A 19,937-nucleotide genomic window follows, 5' to 3' on the forward strand; every position below is an offset into this window, starting at 1 on the left:
TTACAAAATCTTTACGAAGTCCCAGAACTAATTATATATGTGGCAAGCTTGGTGCATTTGACTTATATGCTCAAGCTTGAGGGAGAGTGTTGATATTTGTAAATATATAGTGTTAATAATATTTGTATATAGAATAGTCCCACATCGACTATATCATATAATTAGTTGTAATCTCTCTATATATAATAAAGTCTCCGTAGTGCTTTACAAAACACACGGTTTATTCAAATGTCTCTTAGTCTCTCGTATTTCAACAATAGGAAATAATTACAACAAAGTCAATGAATTTATAATTTCATATCTTTCTATAAAATCTTACAAAAGATCCTCATCATCAAGAAAATTGATACAAAGAATGAGCCCTGCATGTAAGTTACAAAAATATAAACAGTGAGATAGAAATTTGATTACTGTCCTAGAATCCTTTTCAAGTTATGTAAATAGAGTTACAACATCTCTACGATATCCTCTCACAATCAAAATCCTTGGTACATTCTCCAGCAACAGATCCATATACTCCATATAGAAATATGCTGGGTGGCTCAATGGTGGGGGAGGAAGACTTACTAACACAACAGCAGCCATTCTTGAGTATCTCAAAATTATGGAATTGAGCTTAAGTGTTGTGTATAAAAACTTCTCGACTTGCTTCTCGTTCACAACCACGGGCTTGCCATCTGCCATTAGTGAGGTACCTTCTCTCTCTGCTCTTGCCTTCATTTCGGTTAAATAATCAACAATTCTTTGATTAGCACTGGTAAATGCGTCTAATGATTCATCTTGTGGAGACGCACTATCCACCTGTACATCCCATTTCATTGTTATGACAAAGACTTCTGCGTGCATCCGAAGATCATAAAGGAATTTTTTAACATCAGCTTTCAGCCCCTCGGCATCCGCATCCTCTTCTGCAATACAGAAAACCTGAATCTTACAACTCTCAAAACTCTCCTTGGTAAGAAGCAATTGAGAGAGAAGTAGCATGAGACCACCATCTCTTACAATCCAATACAAGTCAATTGTACCGTACTGCTTCTGGTATACATTTGGCCATTCATCAAGACCCTTCACTATAACTACTGCTTTGTTTGCAACAATGCAGTCATTAATTATACCAACAAAGGTAGCGGGGATATCCGTTAAGTTCTCCCGGCGCCATATTTCTGGATAACGCATCACCACGATGTTTGGCTTGAGGTTGCCAAGGCCCATTGTCTGAACGATGCCGCGAAAACCTACAGACATGTTAGGAGCTACAACAATCTCGGCCACACCTTCACAATTCTTGTACTCAATGTAGGTGCTAAGTTGTTTACAAGCAGTCTTGGCATCTTCAGCACATTCATGGTAATCCCCGTCTAGTATGGAGACAAATATAGTCATTCCTCGACCTTTCTTCTTCATACAGTTAGCAAAGTCTGCAAGTTTGGGATGACAGGGAACATTTTCTGGCAGTTTTCCCCAGGGCCGACAAAACACTAGCGGAATCGGATACCAATTCTTTGGGTGCACTTGATTTGCTACAAACATAAAGAAAAACAAGTTACAGAGCAAAATAACTTCAGACGTGTGCATTAAAACTTTAGCTATGCGTAATTGAAAACATTCCATTCATATTTTGATACTTCTAAAAGTTGACCACATGACAAGTTTGTCCTATAACTTCTTAGATTCTTATTCCATAGGGTATGGTATTATGCAAAAAAAATTATGACAAAATAGAATAAGAGATGATCATACAATATTGGAAAGCAACAGCTATTCAGGTTTAAAAATCTCAAGTGCTAAGATTCAAGGTTGGAATCATGCAGTGTTTACACATTGTTTTCCTGAACTATGCGTGATAGAAGTTAAAGTGGGAAAAGTGGTGTAGAAAAGCCAGACTTCTCTTGCTTGGATGCATCAGAAAACAGAGGAGAAAGAATTAAAAACTTCTGCAGCCTACAATATGGGATAAACCAGCCAGTCACATCTTTCTCATGTACCAAACTTATCCTCAGCAATTTCTCACCTTTTTCGCATGCATATTATTTTGCAAAGAAGGAACCTGTTTCCTTGCTCAAACTAACTAAACCTTAACCACTCAACAAAATTTGCACATGCCTTTCGTGCCACTCTCAGTTCTTTTTTAACTACCTCACCTCCTTTCCTCTTAATGGGGCTGATCAATGGTGATGAAATCACCTTAGTCAACTCTAATAAAACCTCCCCTAAGCTAGCTGAGAAAAAACACCAGCAAACCAGACAGTCATGTGTCACATGTACTTACGGAAGAGAGCATCAAAGTGGTTGCAACCAAATCTACTTAACCATCAAATCATACATCATCACGAGATCAACAGTTACCATATTAAGAATCATATCATCTACTTGAGGCGCGTGGATGATTGAATTTATATGACATACCTCCTAGCGACCGAAGGCTACGAAGTGCAAGTTGGAAATAAGCGCTTTTGAAACCGTCTCCCCAGTCCCCAGCCTTTCCTTTGATGCTCACGTACTTATATATAAGACTTGCAAGGGCCAAAGAAACCACAGTGAATGACCAAGAGATTAGGAACATGATCACTGCATTGCAAACAATCATCACAAAATCAAGCTTCAAAATGAAACAGAAGCAGTAATAAGCATCTTCTGGATTATATTTATAGGCGTTCTTAATCGTAGTTATTACACAACTCTGTTTGATTTGTACAGTTGTAATATCATTTGTGCACAATTCCATCCCCTTTTATAAATACGACTTGAGATATAAATTTGAATACTATACTGAACAAAGGGATTCTCACTACATCCTTTTGCCTACAGATAAAATTGACAGTGTCATATATGGTACTTCGCCAATGATGTCTTGAGAGTACTATTATCTCTCGTTTAATTTTATATCGATCATTAACATTTATAAAAAAGGATTTTTCTTCTGTCTTTATTGCAGCTTTCCAGATTTCATCAGATCAGATATAAAACAGGGAGATAAAGAAACAATGGAAGCAGTCAATCTGCGAAATAAATACAAATGATAACTTGAAGCATACCTACACAAAGTAATGCTCCTAGAAGTGACAAACTCCAATGATGAAATTTCCACCGAGGACGCCAACTAGGAGCATCTAGTAGATCGAGAAGGAAGCAGGACAAGTTGACACCAGAATAACACAGAAGGAAAAACATGGTCACAGTTGGAGTGATAAGATCCAGATTTCCGATGATGACACACCCAATACATAGGAAAGCAGTAAAAAGAGTAGCAACATGTGGCTCGCTACCATCTGCAACTTTAAAGTAGTTTAGAATAGGTAAAATATCATCATTGGCTATTGCTGCAAGCAGACGCGGGGCGCCGGTCAGGCTCTGAAGAGCAGCACCCATGGTTGAAAGAATAATCCCAATTTTAATTAATGAAGGAAAAGGCCAGGCAACTGTAGCTGAAAGCAACCTGCATAAAACTCCAAATCAAAATAAAACCAGTTAATAGAAAGCCCATAATATCCAAGATTATAAGCATATACCACCGAATCAAGAAAAACAAAAAAGAAACATGGAATCTGGCTCAGAACCAAGATCAATTATATGTCCGTTTGAATGGGGAAAAAAGGAACTTCCTGATACAGTTATTACCAAACTAATCGCTAAAGTGAAAACTAAAGTGATGAAAAGGGGTTAGTGCATTTCATGAAGCATGAGCAATTTCTTTGGTGTGCATTCAGAGGAAGTAGATATTTTGAACTGATGCTTATATTAAAAGAAAAAGCTACATAAACAACTTTTCGACTAAAAAGTACCTGTCAGTTAAAAGCTTCTCTCTGGTGGCAATGGCGCCAAACATTATCACAGAAATAAGATACATAAGAGAAGTTACAAGAGTTGCAGATAAAGTTCCAACAGGAATAGATCGTTGAGTATCTCTCAGAGAAGATGATCGGTTAGAACCTGCCATTATTCCTGTCACTGCTGGGAAAAAGAGGCCCACCAAAGAACTGGGGGGAAATATTACAATTAAAAAAGCATTTCAATATCATAAACAAGCCTTTTTTAGAAAAACTTAATCCCCCGAGGCATAGGCATTAAATATGAAATAGTTTTAAATTATATTAATGATAATAAATTGCAATGTTATGAAACTCAGTCCCCATATTTTATCCCAAGGTTATCAAACTCGAGAGTTTGGGTAAACTTGCGGAGCCTTAGTAAAACACAAATCTTATATTTGATCCACAAACTCTCGAGAGATTACATAATTTAAATACATTGTTTTAAAGTATTCAGTTGCAAAATATGCTTTAGCATAATTCATATTCAACGTCTAAATTCATAGGTTGGGACATGAAATTTATCTATAGTATAAGCATAATTTAATGCTTGATGCATTTGTTGCATTATACTTGGCCTGCAGTTACATTGTTTAGTAGTTTTGTTTAGCAAAACAAAACATAAATAATCACACCAACATAAAGTAACTTCATCAATCCAATACATTTAGAAAAAATAAAATAAAGGCAATCCAAACAAAGCGCCCAACAACATCAACCAAAACTAAAGATTTTCTAGGCTAACACACGTATAAATCCAGAATCGAACTCGCTAGTAGAATTGAGAGTTTACTGATTTTAGTTTACTTTAAGTAATACACGCACTCACTAAAATGGAGTTCATATGTTATCCAACTCATCTTTGTGTTCTGAGATTCTAAAACAGAAGAGTTAACTCAAAAGATTAACAATCATGCTTTCTCTGCGCATGATAATTAGAGTGAAAAGAATCATCCACACATAAATACTTGCCACTACCAGCTGGTCCCATACCCCATGGAAAACGTTTGATAGCAACATGTACTGAATATAGCACTCCATTGAATATAAATCCATTAAAATTGTACTTTTTTCCTTTGAAAGCATTAGCCCTTGTGTAAATCAAATTAAGGTGAATAGAATGATAATGTTGATTGTAAATTTATTGTGTTTATTATTTATTTATTAGGCAGGACTCTATATTCCTTAGTAGCTGATTTTGTTTTGATATGAACCTAGAATTAAGGGATTGTATTTTCTTAGCCTCTTGTATATATAGACTTGTAATTTTCTTACAAATACTTGAGAAATATTCAGATTTAAGCAATATGAGAAGTCCATCATGATGATTGTAGACTATGAATGGCTACTTAGTAAAAGTATATGTTTGAAAATTACAAATGGCCTTTTAGATACATCAGCCATAGTATATATATTAACTCCTGCCCCAAAATATCAGTCCCTTTGGCGGGGGGATTTTCCCCTAAATGGCCTTTTAGATACATCAGCCATAGTATATATATTAACTCCTGCCCCAAAATATCAGTCCCTTTGGCGGGGGGATTTTCCCCTAAATATAAGCCTCAAGTCAAATTACTAGATAAATTAAATTTAATTTTTTCTAAATATGTCCTTAATTAAAACTGAGATGTCTTATAATATAGACGAGTAGTTTAGAAATATCTATATACATAATAACCACCTTAAATACATTACTTTTGATAGTCAATCTATTATAATGTTTGCTGAGATTTGTCATATAGCACTTAGATCAGTTGAAAAACTTTTCCCACCAATGATTCGCTAACAGAAAGTAAAATCCAAAGCGCATCAATAATTACACTTCTTGCAAAAATAATTAAAGATATAATCATATAAAGCATAAAGGAGGACATAGGAGCATTAGTAAATGAGAATAAACTACAAAGTCTTACTTGAAATTCCAGGTTACAGAACCATCGGGATCTGGAATTCCAGCATCATTAGTCTTTTGATAATCTGAACTCCAATTTTCTTTAATACTCTTCAAACTCAACCCAGTAATTCCCTCTGAAATAAATATGGCAGAGTGGAGAAAAAGTAATGAATTAAAGAAATTCAATAGCACAAATCAGTATAACTCTAAGTAAAATTTATTTAAATAAAAAAGAGAAAAAAATCAACACTCAACAAGAAGGGAGCAAGAGCAATGTGAGCACTATGCCCTAAAAATTTATAACAAGACAACTGTACCAGTCCGATCAGTAATCTTTCTTTATTTCGCAGCCAGATTTGATTCTCTTTTTTGTCGATGGTCGAGAACCTCCTAACCTTCCTACCCCATTACTCTTGCCTTTTGATCTCCACTAATTTTTCTTCAATCCCCCAAATAGAAAAACTAAATCCTGTTTAGCACTGCTTCCTAAACAAAGACGTGACCTTAGGCATCTCCCTGCCTCACCTGGTTGTCTATATTCTCATATTATTCAAGTTTAGCAGCAGACACTACCCTCCCCTCTTGCCCTACATCCATTTGGAGAATAGTTTGCATTTCATAACGTGTTGCATAACAAATTGAACGCGTGTTTTTTTTAATGGCAAATTGTTAGTTGTTAGTATAATATTTACACACGTTAGGTCTCGAACCCTGGACCTCCAACTCCTTTTAACCCTTAACTCAACGGGTTCAAGTCAGTTGAGTTACCCCTACCACCCATAAACTGAACACGAGTCTAACAAACTAGATCATGCATCTTATCCTATCACAGTATTAAGGGGGGTTTGGTGAATTTAGTAACAACTGTCTAAATATATATTACCTTCAAAGCAACTGTAAAATGCAAGCTTGGACTAAGGTGCAGTTTTGAAGGCTATTAAGCTGTCTTATTAATCCTTGAACCATAAGAGTACAAACTTTAACAGAAATCTAGATTTTAGTCATTTTATATGCAGAGTGAAATGTCCTTCAAAGGATATTCAAATTAATACTGAATAAAATTTAGTGGTTAAAAAATTTCTTTTATTCCTACTAAATTGACAAATTGACAAATTTTGATTTTGGTCACTTGAAAAATTGTATTCGTTTTCAGTCCTAAGTCCTAACAAATGCAACACTGTGTGCTTTTAGTCCCTAATAATACTGTTGATGGATTAAAACACAATTTTTGTTAGATGTAACTAAAAATGAATAAAACTTATCCAAGGATTAAAATCATATTTTTCCAAATTATAGGAACCAAAAAACTTAATTTAACCTTCAAATAAAATATTTCTATATCCATTCCATTAAAATTACAAACTTTCTTTTATAACAAGGTCCATATTCCAGAATGTTTTATCATGCACTGATGAAATTATTAGTATTCCGAACCTGCCTTTAATTTTTTTTCCTTCTGATAACAGCTTGCTATGTGGTAGGTAGGGGGTAAAAACAAACTATCAAAGCATTTTCTCACTAAGGTCAGCTTGATGGATCAATAACGCCATTAAAACACCTACGACGAGATTCTACCATCTTGGTAATAGGAGCTATACCCCTACTTTTTTCTAGAACAGTGTCATTCATAATCCTATCTTGTCTTATGTCATCATTAATCCATCATAACAATTAGAAGGATACTATTAGGCGTTTAAATAATTGGGTTTGTGTTCAGATCATATGTAGGGACACCCATTTTCTTATTACCTTTGCAGGCAAATATTCAATTTTGTACAATATTGCATATCTTATAGCTGCATACAGAAAACTTCCTTTAAACTAGAGTGACATTTTATCATAAAGTTAAAACTGAACTACTACATCTCATGCTCCTACTGGAATCCTGGCTGATATTCGCCTCTGTCTTCACTCTTCCCTTTATTTTGTAAAGACTATAGAGTACAGTATATATTGAAAATAAACTCATATTTGTTACACCTAAGAATCAACCAAGTAAACTACGAAAGCAAGCAGAAAAAAAAAGTCTACATGTGAACTTGTGCCTATGATGAAGCCAAGTCAAAGCATTGATACTAAACAAAGTGCAATAGGACAAGTTAACAATGAGAATAAAACAAACCTGTGGGATGATCCTCCTTTGCCAACAGAATTCCCAAATATATGCAGACGAGTGAGAATAGAACAGGTATAAGAAATGCAGGTGCAACCCGATTTATCATCTTCACTCCTCCAAATACAATAAAGCATAACATAATAGTCACAACAATCCCATAAATTTGCAGGTCATGTGAACTTGGACTCTGTATCGCAGTTGTGGTACCATTAACTGGTGTCATAGACGCTGCACTTGCAATACAAAAAGAGTAAAGAAAAAAATTTAAATTTATTTAAATGATTAGTTTCCTACTTCAACATATTGCTCATTTTTTGTCAAAATATGCATAACAGTACAATTGTAAAATTTAAGAGAAAAGAAACTTTTACACATGTGCCCAAAGCAAAAAGAAAAGTAAACATGCAACATAAACAAAGGAGCACAAAATAAGGTCATCCCAAGTTATAATCACCAGGGACAAATATGATGACAAAAACATGTTGGTTTGATAGCAATTTTGCACATTGATCTAAAATCAAATAGAAAGAAGAAAGTCACAGGTTCTGCTTGGTTGTATTGTAGAGATGTCTTCCATCTTTTGTATAGTTTTTATTTCCCTTTTTATGTAAAGCTGATTTCATATTTTTCAATTATTATTCTTTTAGCTTAACTTTAGGATAGACATTCATCGTTTTCTCCATCTTCCAATTTGCTATCATAGCTTATATAATTGGGCGAGCCACATTTGTACACGCTCCAAATGTCAGTTTTGGACATGAAGGTGTTGTGAAGCAGAGTAGGAAACTCCAGCAGCCTGTACTGCAGGCACCTTGGGTTGCCTTCATTGTGGCAACTAATGGTGGCTTTTTTTTGCAGCCTCCAACATATTCAATGTTCTAGGCGTGAGGGCCAGGGGTATGTTGAGATCCCATATATATGACTAGAGATATGACCAAATAATACATATAACACTTTTGAGATTGAATTATGGCTACCAATTCCAAGGCTTGTGCTCAATAAATTTTATCTTATTCTGAAAAACAGATTCTCCAATAACTACTGAAGTCTCTAAAATCCATTTAACATGTCACAAACAAAACAATAAATTTACTATTAAAAAACAGGAAAAACAAAGTGTATCATTTTATTTTGGGTTATCTATGCTTTGTCCCTCACATTTGAGCGAGTTTTGATTTTAGTCCCTTGGAGGGAGAAAAAACAGATTCCACCCCCACAATATGAGATTCCATCACTTTTGGTCCTCGGATATCCTAGTCAGAATGAATTTACTGACGTGAAAGGAATCTTGACGACTGGATGTTGCCATGTGGGACTGAGTTTCCACGTCCTCAGTGTCAGCATCCAATGTGTAACTGTCCCGTAGGAACTAAGAACAAAACTAAACATAATTACAGGGACTAAGAGCAACAAAAAAAAAACTAAATTACGAAGCCCCAAAACTATAATTTCAGTTTTTGAATTCAACTACCGCATATGCAAGTCACATTTAGATCAGCATCGACACGGACACGCCTGATTTCAGAGGTGTCGGTGCTTCATAGATCATAGTACTTGTTTTCATACTAGCTCTAATCCATTCTTAAAAAAAATACAACCGTACAGACTCATAGGTATACATTTTTTCATATGGGTGACAATTAATAAAGTCTTTGTAGGATATTATAGTACTTGCATTCATACCTTACTGTATTTTAAAAAAAATAATATGCAGACTCGTACACACATTTAGACATATTTGGGGTATCAGTGAGAACTCACATTTGTTGTGAGATATGAGTTTTAGGCCCCAATCAACCGTATGATCTCATAGAAACCTGTGACATGCAAGATAGTAATTGAATTTTTTAATGAAATGCTAATTTTGAACATATTTTTAATTGACGTGTTGATTCTATTTTTGAGGGATGAGATGACGATGAAATGTGTGATGCTGGCCACATGCTTATTGCCAAGTTGATGTAGAAAAGATTTTTTCCATCGGAGCCTTTTATATAGTAGATACTAGATACTACTATTTATCTCTAGTTGTCTTTATGAGTTGTGTTGGTAGACGCAGTTATTTTTTACACTTCATTTAAGTATGATTAATGTGCATCTTTTTGGTGTCATGCTCTATGAAGTTAAGCTGAAACAGTTTTATATCAAAACTTTGGTTTTTTTTTATCCATTTAGTTCTAGTTCTAGCACATGATTGGATATCCTCTCCAACCCCTTATAGTAGGTGAGGGAGTGCATACTAATGATGTTGAGCTAGATGTTATCAATACAATCTTCTCAGAACAGATGTGAGTTCTCACCATAGCATGAAATACTTATAAATGTGAGTACGAATTTGTATAGTAGTAATTTTTTTCAAAATGGAGTAGTCTAAATGTGTCTACAAGTTTGTATAGTAGTATTTATTTTTAAATACAGTAAGGCCAGTAAGAAGGCAAGTACTATAGTACTTTAGTGAGTAATATTGACACCTAAAATTATTATAACAAAAACTGACATCTAAAATAAATAAATAAATAATGAAACAACTTAAATATAACTTTTTATATAGATAAAATAGAAGAAAAAAGAGAAAAGTTAGACCAAAAATCTATTATTTTATTGTGCTGAACAATAAGTAGTTGAAGTTAGAAACTGAAATTAAAGTTTTTTTGGGTAAGTCTTTTGCTTTTGATCCCGGAATTTTGCTTTTCATCCCTGCCACGTGACAGACTCCCATTGGTTGCTGACATGGCAATGGTAGTTAATATCCCGATTCTAATGGTAAAATCCCATAATTTTACGATCACACTTTCCCTCGGCGATTAAGAGTATACACATAATCTCATTTTGGTGGAAACACCCAATTAGTCATTGAAACATATAATCTACAATCATTAAAATGTTTCTGGATTATGCTTATGAAAGAATATAAATTTATAAGAATTTGAGGCGTGATTTAAGGTTTTAAAAATATTGCTTGTGAGCATGCTTATGAGTTTACATTTAAGCAAGTATTTCAAGTGATTTAAGGTTTTCTTTGTCTTACTAATGCTATTTTATATGTATATATATGAGTTTTAGAATTTTGTACGATCTTACTGTGTGTGCTCAATTCCATGATTTACAACTTCACTCCCCTTCCCAATTTTTGCATAAAATCTTGATTTTAATTAACCTTGGACGTGGCACTTATGATATTGCCAATCGAATATTGCAAAAAATAGTTTGTTTAAATTATATTACACTACAGTTCTAGTGCTATAGCGTCAACACTTCGTGCTAAATAACTTATCATCACACAACAATAAAGATTTATTCAAACTCCGCTACATTAGCATTAAGGTGCCACTATTTGACAACACTCACAATAATACAATTCCAAAAGTGTAAACCATGGTCTTGAGGTGAATTAGATTCGCAGAAATAATTATTAGGACAATAGTAGGTGATAAATAACATGTAAATATTAAAATTTTAAATAAATAAAATACAAATGACCATTTAATTACACATTAAAAAAACAATGTCTAGATTCATAAGTCCATTACCTCTAAAAATTCCAGCAGCAGGAATTGCTTTCAAAAATGTTTCTACAGCTCCCAATACATACCTAAAACCATAAACAACGAAAAAGAAACTTCAGAATCCATTGCACAGTAAATAAATAAGCTACAATGACACATAATTTAGCAACACTTGATTCATCATCTACCTAGCTTGATCTCCATTAAATGTTTAAAATGAAAAAAGGTCCATATTATGCACTTACAGAGCTCCAGCAACTGCATTACCAAGGAAAAAGCATAAACCAATACTAACTCCAACTTCTGGACCAAGGGCACGACCTATGAGATAGTATGGTCCCCCACCCTGGAGAAGAACAAACAAAAGAAGAAGACTTGACTATATTAATAAATGAACAGGGAACACAATGAAGTGCATGAGTGGATTTATTTAAATTTTAGAGAAAATCAGAAAAAACACTTCTTTGTATAATGCTTTATCAGGAAAAAAAACTTTATATTACAAGATATTGTAAACACTCAATAAAAAATTGAAAAACACAGGGATGGAAAGAAAACTGGAGATATAAAATAAATGAAAAAATCTCAAAGAATAAACAGAATTTTTATGATTTATTAAAATTTGAAAAATGGAGTCTTTTTTTTTGTTGCAGCATATAGCATAATTAATAGCCCTGTTTGTAGACAGTTAACACTTCCAACAAAATAAATAGCCATCTCCAAACAGAAGTTGCCACTAAATGACAGAAATTCCAATCAGATAACTATTGTTGGAAAAAGCAGCAGAAACAAGGCTCTTATTTTTCTTTTCAAGGCCAGATAGAGTTATTCAGGGAATATAAGATAGAAGTAACCAACTTGATTAACTTAAACCAGCCAACATGTGCAACAAAGATTGTAGAAGAAGCCCAGATAGATTATTCCTTTTTTCAATTTCTGAAAATAACACTTATTAAGGAAAAGATGGAGGAACCGCTCTCAAATGTTTTGGGCATTTGAGAACATGACCAATAGCAATCATCACAAGTCATACGAAGAGTTGATCAAGTGGAGGAAGCCCAACGACAAGAGGCCTTTGATGTACAGACTCATGAAATTTCATCGCGTAACGTCTTCAATACGTTGATAGGATTAAGGTTACATTTGGGCCTAACTTACATGGTCCACTATCCTTTTTCTCAAATATTGTTGATTATGTTTCATGCTCGAGGCATAACACATTCATGCATTTTGTCTTTGTAAACTTGTTTATTAATAAGTTTTTAAGACTTTCATAAATTCAAATCCTTTGCAGGTGGGACTTATCCACAGTGAATGGGTCTACGGAGGATACTACTAGTCTAATTTTGGCCCGTTATTTTGAGATTAGAAAGAGTGATTTAAACATAAAAAAATCTAGAGATTTTTTTTAGGAATCTTAGTGTAAAAAACAAATACTAATTTGTATTTGTTTACAATGAATAACACTTGATTAACCTACACTCTCATCTATTACACTCATTAAAATTGAATTATGCCTCTGTAGCTACTAAAAACAATGTATTTTTCAATAAATAATTTGAAACAGTCTCTATCCGGTGTACATAATACTTCAACATTAAATGCTCAATCATTCCCTTTTCACAAGTCAACTAGCTTCATAGCGTGAACTACTGGTGACAACAAACTCTTTTTTAAAATTAACTATCAAATACAATTTAAACTTGTGGAATAATACAAAATATTTGTAAAAAAATAGCTTATTACGTAAGGTGTAGTTAATTTTAATACTCAGATGTTGAAAAGAAAAGGACTGCATTTATATCAAATAAAAAGTAGTTCCACTTGCTCAGACACTTACCTTCATGGCACCATTGGTTGCAATAGCACTCAGTGATATTGAAGTAAGGAACGTACAAGTGCCACACAAAGCAACAAGAACCAATGTCTCTCCTATGCCAGCCATACCAACAATCCTACAATAATGACAATTATTGAAAAGAAAACATCTAATTTTGGCTATTTGACTTATTATAAAGTAATAAAATAGTCCAATTCAATTCAATCAAAAGCAAAAGGAAAAGGAAAACCAATTCAATTCAATCAAGAATGTTAAGAAGTGTGGTTGGGCCTAACTCAACCCTACAAAACCGGCTTGTAGGGTGAGGATTGCCCCCACTTATAAGGACATGTTCAGGCCATATATTGTCCGATGTGGGACTCTTAACACACCCCCTCACGCCCAGGACTAGACAACTGGAGCGTGGAAATAAACGGTGGGTGGCCCGATAGCGGAAACCATAGAAGGTGGCCCACCGGATCTTAAACGAGGCTCATGATACCATATTAAGAAGTGTGGTTGGGCCTAACTCAACCCTACAAAACCGGCTTGTAGGGTGAGGATTGCCCCCACTTATAAGGACATGTTCAGGCCATATATTGTCCAATGTGGGACTCTTAACAAAGAAGAAAATAGAAATGATCAACTTACTTTAGTATTACTTGGTTTAATTAATGTTACTTGCAATACTCTTGTAATGAATATAACTTGCTTAGTCAAATACATGATATGTGAGAGTTTACATAGCTATAATGCTATTTGGATTCATGATATGTGAGAGTTTACATAGTTAATATGTCATTTGGGTTCAAGATATGTGCTAATGGTACTATATTATGTTTGGATGTTATTATATATTTTTTAGACATTATTTTTTAATTAAGTAGACTCTTTTATAAGTCTAAGGACCTTGCCTAGATTTTCAAGATTGACAAACTTGCGTAGACTTTCGAGTTTGATATAGTTAATATGCTATTTGGATTCATGATATGTGAGTTTACATAGTTGACTTGCTATTTGGGTTCATGATATGTGTTAATGGTATTATACTATGTTTCGACATTATGATAGATTTTTTAAATTTTATTTTTTAATTAAGTAGACTCTTATAAGTCTAAGGACCTTGCCTAGATGTTTAAGTTTGACAACCTAGCCTAGACTTTCAAGTTTGACAACCTTGCTTGTGATTGACTGTTTTCCCAAAACAGGCGACAGTTGATGAATGAAGTAGTTACTTTCTAATATAATATTTGAGGTAAGATTTAAAGCAACACGCAAGTTACCAAGAGAAACGAATGTAGTAGATGATGCCCAAAATGCTTTGAACACAAGGAATGAATACACCCATCAGTGTCCCTAGTTTGAGAGCTTCAGGCTGAAAAAAAATACAATAACAATGACAAAATCAAGTTAAAATCAAAATCAGAATGATCAAATGCAACCCATCATAAAGGTTACAAGCACCTTTTTTTTTGCATTCACAAACAGATACAAAATTATATTTAACTGTCAACATAAAAGATGAACTAAACAGGTCTAAGTAGTCGAAAACAAAAGCACCAGCAATGTAGAAGTGCTTATTTATATGTGGGGAAGAGGGAAGGCATATTATGTGAGAAGAGAAGTTTTTTTTGTGAAAATGAGGACCATGAATTGTGACCAGTGAATCAAGCTGGTTACGATTATCATTATAATATAATAACTATAGAATGTTTTGTGACTTCTATGAATGGTAATGCAAGCATGTCTAAGAAAATGGCAAACAAATGCTATATAAATTCTACCATGGTAGAGTCTAGGGAAAGGTTGAACCACCATGTTGGCAACCTTACCCTACATTTGCAAAAAGGTTAATTGTGCGACTCAAACCTACCTCCTATAATATTCAAACCTACACTCTATGCTATTCAAACCTACCTCCTATACTATTCAAACTTACCTCCCAGCCACGCGGCAACAATTTCAATTATTTGAACCGGCTCCCCTTTACTAATGTCAGTATGTGAACTTTAGTTATCCAGACCACATATGTGTGTCCCAATAGTCCACAGATTTGCTCCTCTAAATTAATACTCTATGTTCACATGAATCATAACTAACATGTGTCACGTCACGTGCATGTGTGTGTGTGTAAATATAGCATATGGAAAAAGCAATTATGCATGAATCACTATCCTAAAAGATTCATAAGTGTTTTGCAAGTACCACCAAATAAAAAATAAAAATTTAATAATTTTCCTTATAATGAATACTACACCGGTCTTGATTATAAAAAAGAAAAGCAAATATGTCAGTGGTCCAAAATATAAGCAAGATTTAACTAATTTCAGTCTATATAATGATATTGTTCCGAAATACCCTTCAATTCATTTAGAATTTAAGATTGCACTCTTTTATTTCAGTGAAACAAGTTCCCATGAAGAGCAATATGGATAATGCAATTATTTTCCTTTCTATGTTCAGAAAATTAAGCAATTAACTAGTATTCTTAATTAGAGTATAATACTTGCTTATATTTGATATAGGAGGTACATACAAAACGGTAGACATTGTAGTGTCAAGTGTGGACAGAGTTTGGTTCCAGTTTTCTATTTCTTGTTTTGGTATATTTAAACTATAAACACATATCTTTCTTCAATACCAATGACTCTACAGATGAATATGATAAATACTAAATGGATGTATAACTGGCACTTGAGAAATTAGCATACCTTTGGCAGCCCAGCAGGAACTGTAATATCCTCACCATCTCTAGGACTAGACGGCGGTGCAGGTTGCTCACCAGTCATGCTGGGGAAGGATAGGATATAGTCCATAAGAAATATTTAGCATAAGAGAACCAATAAATAGGTTCAAAACTAAACCAAAATCAAATTTAACAAACATTGACCTGAGACACCCCCTTCAGGTACAAAAACAAGAAAATTAAGACATGTCTGTCTCATTTCAGAAAGCTCTTTTTAGTTTTTACATTAATATTTAATACTATTTTAATTCTTTTTAATAATAATTAATCTTTTAAAAAAAGAAAAACATAAAAAAATGTCATCTAAAGGCTTTTATTGGATGTTAAAATAACAACATTGGAGAAAAAAAATCATATCATCAATGCACAAAAACAACAATAACAGCAGTAGTTTGCAAACTTGGAAAGGGCAGTATCCAACAGCAGATTAAGAATATCAATTCAGAGTGTAGCTAGCAAGTCAAGTACCTTTTGAGACCAAGAATATTGACAAGAGAATCAAATCCGAACAGTTCCAGTTTAGATTCCTGCTGAGGTCCATTAGGTTGAGCTTGCCGAGGAGAGTTCCCATCTTTACCATCTGAACTTACATTTATTTTTCTAACAACGACAATGACACCAATCAGTAAAGCCGTTCTCCAAAACAAACCGACAAAAAAATCAAAAACCAAAACCAACTAATCACAAACAATTAACTTCAATTTTTCTAAATAAACAACAAGGTTTTGAATATCAGGCGGTCACGTAAAGGCTTTCGCGATTTTGATCGGTACATGTATTGTATCATTGATTGCGTCTAGTGTGAATTAATAAAAACGGTTAATAACGGTATCAATCCGCACCTTCAGATACCGTTTTGTCGCGGTCGTTTTGGCGTTTTTTAAAACCTTGATAAACAACATGAACACTATTCAAAAGAAGCCATTCTTCAAAATAATAACATCAAATTACTACTATAGCTTCAATCTCTCTGCAAAAACACCATAACTCACTCCCTATCAAAAACAAGCACCAGCTTCACTGAAATTCTTTCACATTCATCCAATTTCGAATCACCAAAACGAATCAAAATAACTGAAATCATACAGATCGAAGAGCAGCAATACCTGAGATTATGAGGTTGATCTGGAAACGCTGAGGAAGAAGAAGATCCTGGATCTATGGAAGACATCTCAAGTACAGCACGATCGTTCGCCAACACGGGACGATACTTACGGCCGATCGGCGAACGAAAACCGTCATCTCCACCGCCGCCGCCTTCAATGTCACTATCTCCCATTTCCCGATCTGTTGCGGAAACAAATCTGAATCAGAAATCGGAAATGGAATATGCAACTGAAAAATTGAAACTAAACACTTTAATATATTGTTTATTTTTTTACATACTCGACAACAGAAGAATAGATAAGAGATCAAATTCAGATAAGAGTTGTTTGAATGGGAATGGGAAAAATGAAATGTGAGAACAAGTCGAACGAAAAGTAAGAAATTTATGAATGTTTCAAGATTAAGCAAATATTTTATTAGTTTTTGGAAGCGTTTTTTGCCAATACAAAATGCAGTTTTAATTGACATATATAATATATAATTTCAAGGAAAATCAATTTTGCATAAATTAGTTTTTTGCAATAAAATTATTGTCAAATGGTTTTCAGACTTTTTTTTGAGTTTAAAAGTCATCTAATTACAATATTTTCAAAACCAGATTATTCAACTAATTCGAATATCTAATTAACGTAATAATTCATCTTTGATAATATTTAATTTTAAGGGTAATTTGGACTAATTGTATTTTGTTTAATTTATAAAAGTTTGACATTTAATTATGCTGATGTGTCAATTTGATAATTCACTTTACGTTAATCGGAAACTTTTCAAATTGGAAAAAACTCTGCAAATAAACTTAATAGTCACAATGAGAAATGGAAAGCCTTTTTACATTTCTCATGTATTCTATCTTGGCTAAACGCATTCAAAGGGAACTCAAGAGGCAAGATTCAGACTCCTTAAATCATTTCTGCAACAGCATTCCATGCATTTCACCTCGGCAGAACAAGGGCGGCAACCGGGAGAAGAGTTGCTTCATTCAACATTCAAGCATTTCAGGTATCAATCATTTGTCTTCCTTTCACTGGATACTCAAATAATGTGTTATTCTTCATAAATATACTAAACTTTACGGCATACTTCTTATGGGTAGCATTATGTTTCATTGTGTTTTTATTTTTGTGTTGTATGCATTTTCATTATGTTCTAAATGGTGCGTCAAATATCCCTTGTGTAGAATTTTTATGTTCATTGTTTGATTACCTCAACTTTGATGGCTGCAACTGAAACATGTCTTCTTGGTGTTCTGAATGGTATATCAAATGATTTTATGTAGCATTTGTTGTTCATTTTGAATATGATTGTATTTTTATCTTGCTTGAAGAATTATTACCACGGCGTATTTGTAATGGAATAATTAGTAAAGTTGTTCTACTTTTGTTGTTGCAGCTTAACACAAAACCCTAATGGCGCGTCCAATTGAAGATAGAATATCAATGACTCAAATAATTTACAGAAGATTGTTGTAAGGATTAGAGATTTGTGGTCTGTCACGAACATGTCTAACAAATAACACTTGGAAATGGTCTTAATTGATGGGAAAGTATTCGTTTAATCTCACTTTATATTGGCTATTTGTATCTGATTTGATCCATAACACGATGTTTTTGTTTCTGGTGTAATGTATTTATTTGATTTTGTAGTGTGACATTATCCAAGTTATTATACCACCATATTTAGTTCAGAAGCATAAATCTACATTTGCTATAGGACAAACTTACATCATGCAGAACTTCAAGGTTGCTAAAAATGATTTCTCATTCAAAGCAACCACTCATAAATTCAAGTTGATTTTTTGTGGTGCAACTTTTGCAAATGCTCCAGATTTTCCTGACATTCCTCTTGACCATTCTAAATTGACAAGTTAGGCTGACATGCTTGCGAAAAGTTTCAACCTGGATTTTTAGTTGGTAATTTAAGAGTGTATATTTGTTGTTTTGTATCTGTAATCATTTCATTGTAGGAAAGTCATTCAAACTCTATTGAATGGTACAAATAACCAAAACAGAGTTGTCTTTACCATAACATATATGAGGTATTTTTGCATAATTCTGAATAGTCTTTAATATTACTTTATGTTTGGATTATATCTTAGTTTGATTTGTTAACACATTTCATTTTTGCTACGACACTACTACGGAAATGACCTTTCGTAACACAATATTACAACGACATTCATGTTAACCGTAGTAATAATTCGTTTTTGGGTGCTTTTTTTATATTTCCTAAAATACAATTCACTACGCTCATAGTTAAAAACCGTAGTGAAACGTACCAGGAGTTTCAGGGTTTGAATCCTAGCTCCAACAATTTTCCATTTAGCATCACAAAATGGGATTGTCCTGGTATATCACCATGGTTCTTTTAATCGATCTTAGTGTAAAATTCAATCATTTCATCACGGTTCGTCTTATCAACCATGGTGAAAGGTGATACTTATTTACATATAAGTGAAATTATCTTTTACTCAGTACATAACAATTATTTCTCTCAAAAGAAAATCCTAACATATTCACTTTTCTCTCTCAAAACAAACCCCTAACATTTATATCACTCATCTCACTCATATTTAAATCCCAAATTTGTGTAGTGATTTTGTCTTCTTCAAACCTATGGCTACCTTCAGGTTCGTCCTCACCAAACTTATGCAACGATTTTGACTTGTTTATATTTTTGTTTAGGTTCGTCTATACAGATCACATCTCTTATTTTTCTCATAATGTTTTGACTTATTAATGTTTTTGTTTATATTTTTGCTTATTTTGACTTATAGGTGTGGATGAATGGGTTAATGAAAAAATTTAATAACGATGAAGCTAAAGTGAGCACAGAAAACTTGTGCGAGCGTTGCAAGGTTATCGATTAACACATACTCGCAACTCTCACTTCAGCTTCATCCTCCTTTCCTTTTACTTTTGGATGCCATTATGGGACAAGTAC

At 33.7% G+C, this 19,937-nt stretch overlaps 1 protein-coding gene across 1 annotated transcript; it reads right to left on the bottom strand.

Moving 5' to 3' along the window:
- Nucleotides 1-264: 264 nt before the first annotated feature.
- On the bottom strand, nucleotides 265-17,435 carry LOC131629540 (cation-chloride cotransporter 1). Its single transcript, XM_058900322.1, has 14 exons — nucleotides 17,277-17,435; nucleotides 16,997-17,177; nucleotides 16,359-16,490; nucleotides 15,856-15,934; nucleotides 14,428-14,519; nucleotides 13,166-13,280; nucleotides 11,571-11,671; nucleotides 11,350-11,411; nucleotides 7,826-8,047; nucleotides 5,723-5,837; nucleotides 3,783-3,977; nucleotides 3,036-3,436; nucleotides 2,407-2,568; nucleotides 265-1,520 (listed from the first exon to the last, which is right to left on the bottom strand). The coding sequence occupies exons 2-14, from the start codon at nucleotides 17,167-17,169 to the stop codon at nucleotides 433-435; spliced, it is 2,937 nt and encodes a 978-aa protein (XP_058756305.1). The 5' UTR covers nucleotides 17,170-17,177; nucleotides 17,277-17,435; the 3' UTR covers nucleotides 265-432.
- Between the last annotated feature and the right edge of the window lie 2,502 nt (nucleotides 17,436-19,937).

The sequence above is a fragment of the Vicia villosa genome, unplaced genomic scaffold (assembly GCF_029867415.1).
Source record: "Vicia villosa cultivar HV-30 ecotype Madison, WI unplaced genomic scaffold, Vvil1.0 ctg.000579F_1_1, whole genome shotgun sequence".
Taxonomy (NCBI): Eukaryota; Viridiplantae; Streptophyta; class Magnoliopsida; order Fabales; family Fabaceae; genus Vicia; species Vicia villosa.

Excerpts from the sequence above, each read along its gene's own strand:
- LOC131629540 (XM_058900322.1), bottom strand. The coding sequence starts at position 17,169 with ATGGGAGATAGTGACATTGAAGGCGGCGGCGGTGGAGATGACGGTTTT. Across the intron at positions 16,491-16,996 it reads GATCAACCTCATAATCTCAG|AAAAATAAATGTAAGTTCAG; the intron begins GTATTGCTGCTC and ends TGTCGTTGTTAG. Across the intron at positions 3,437-3,782 it reads GAGAAGCTTTTAACTGACAG|GTTGCTTTCAGCTACAGTTG; the intron begins GTACTTTTTAGT and ends AGTTTTATGCAG.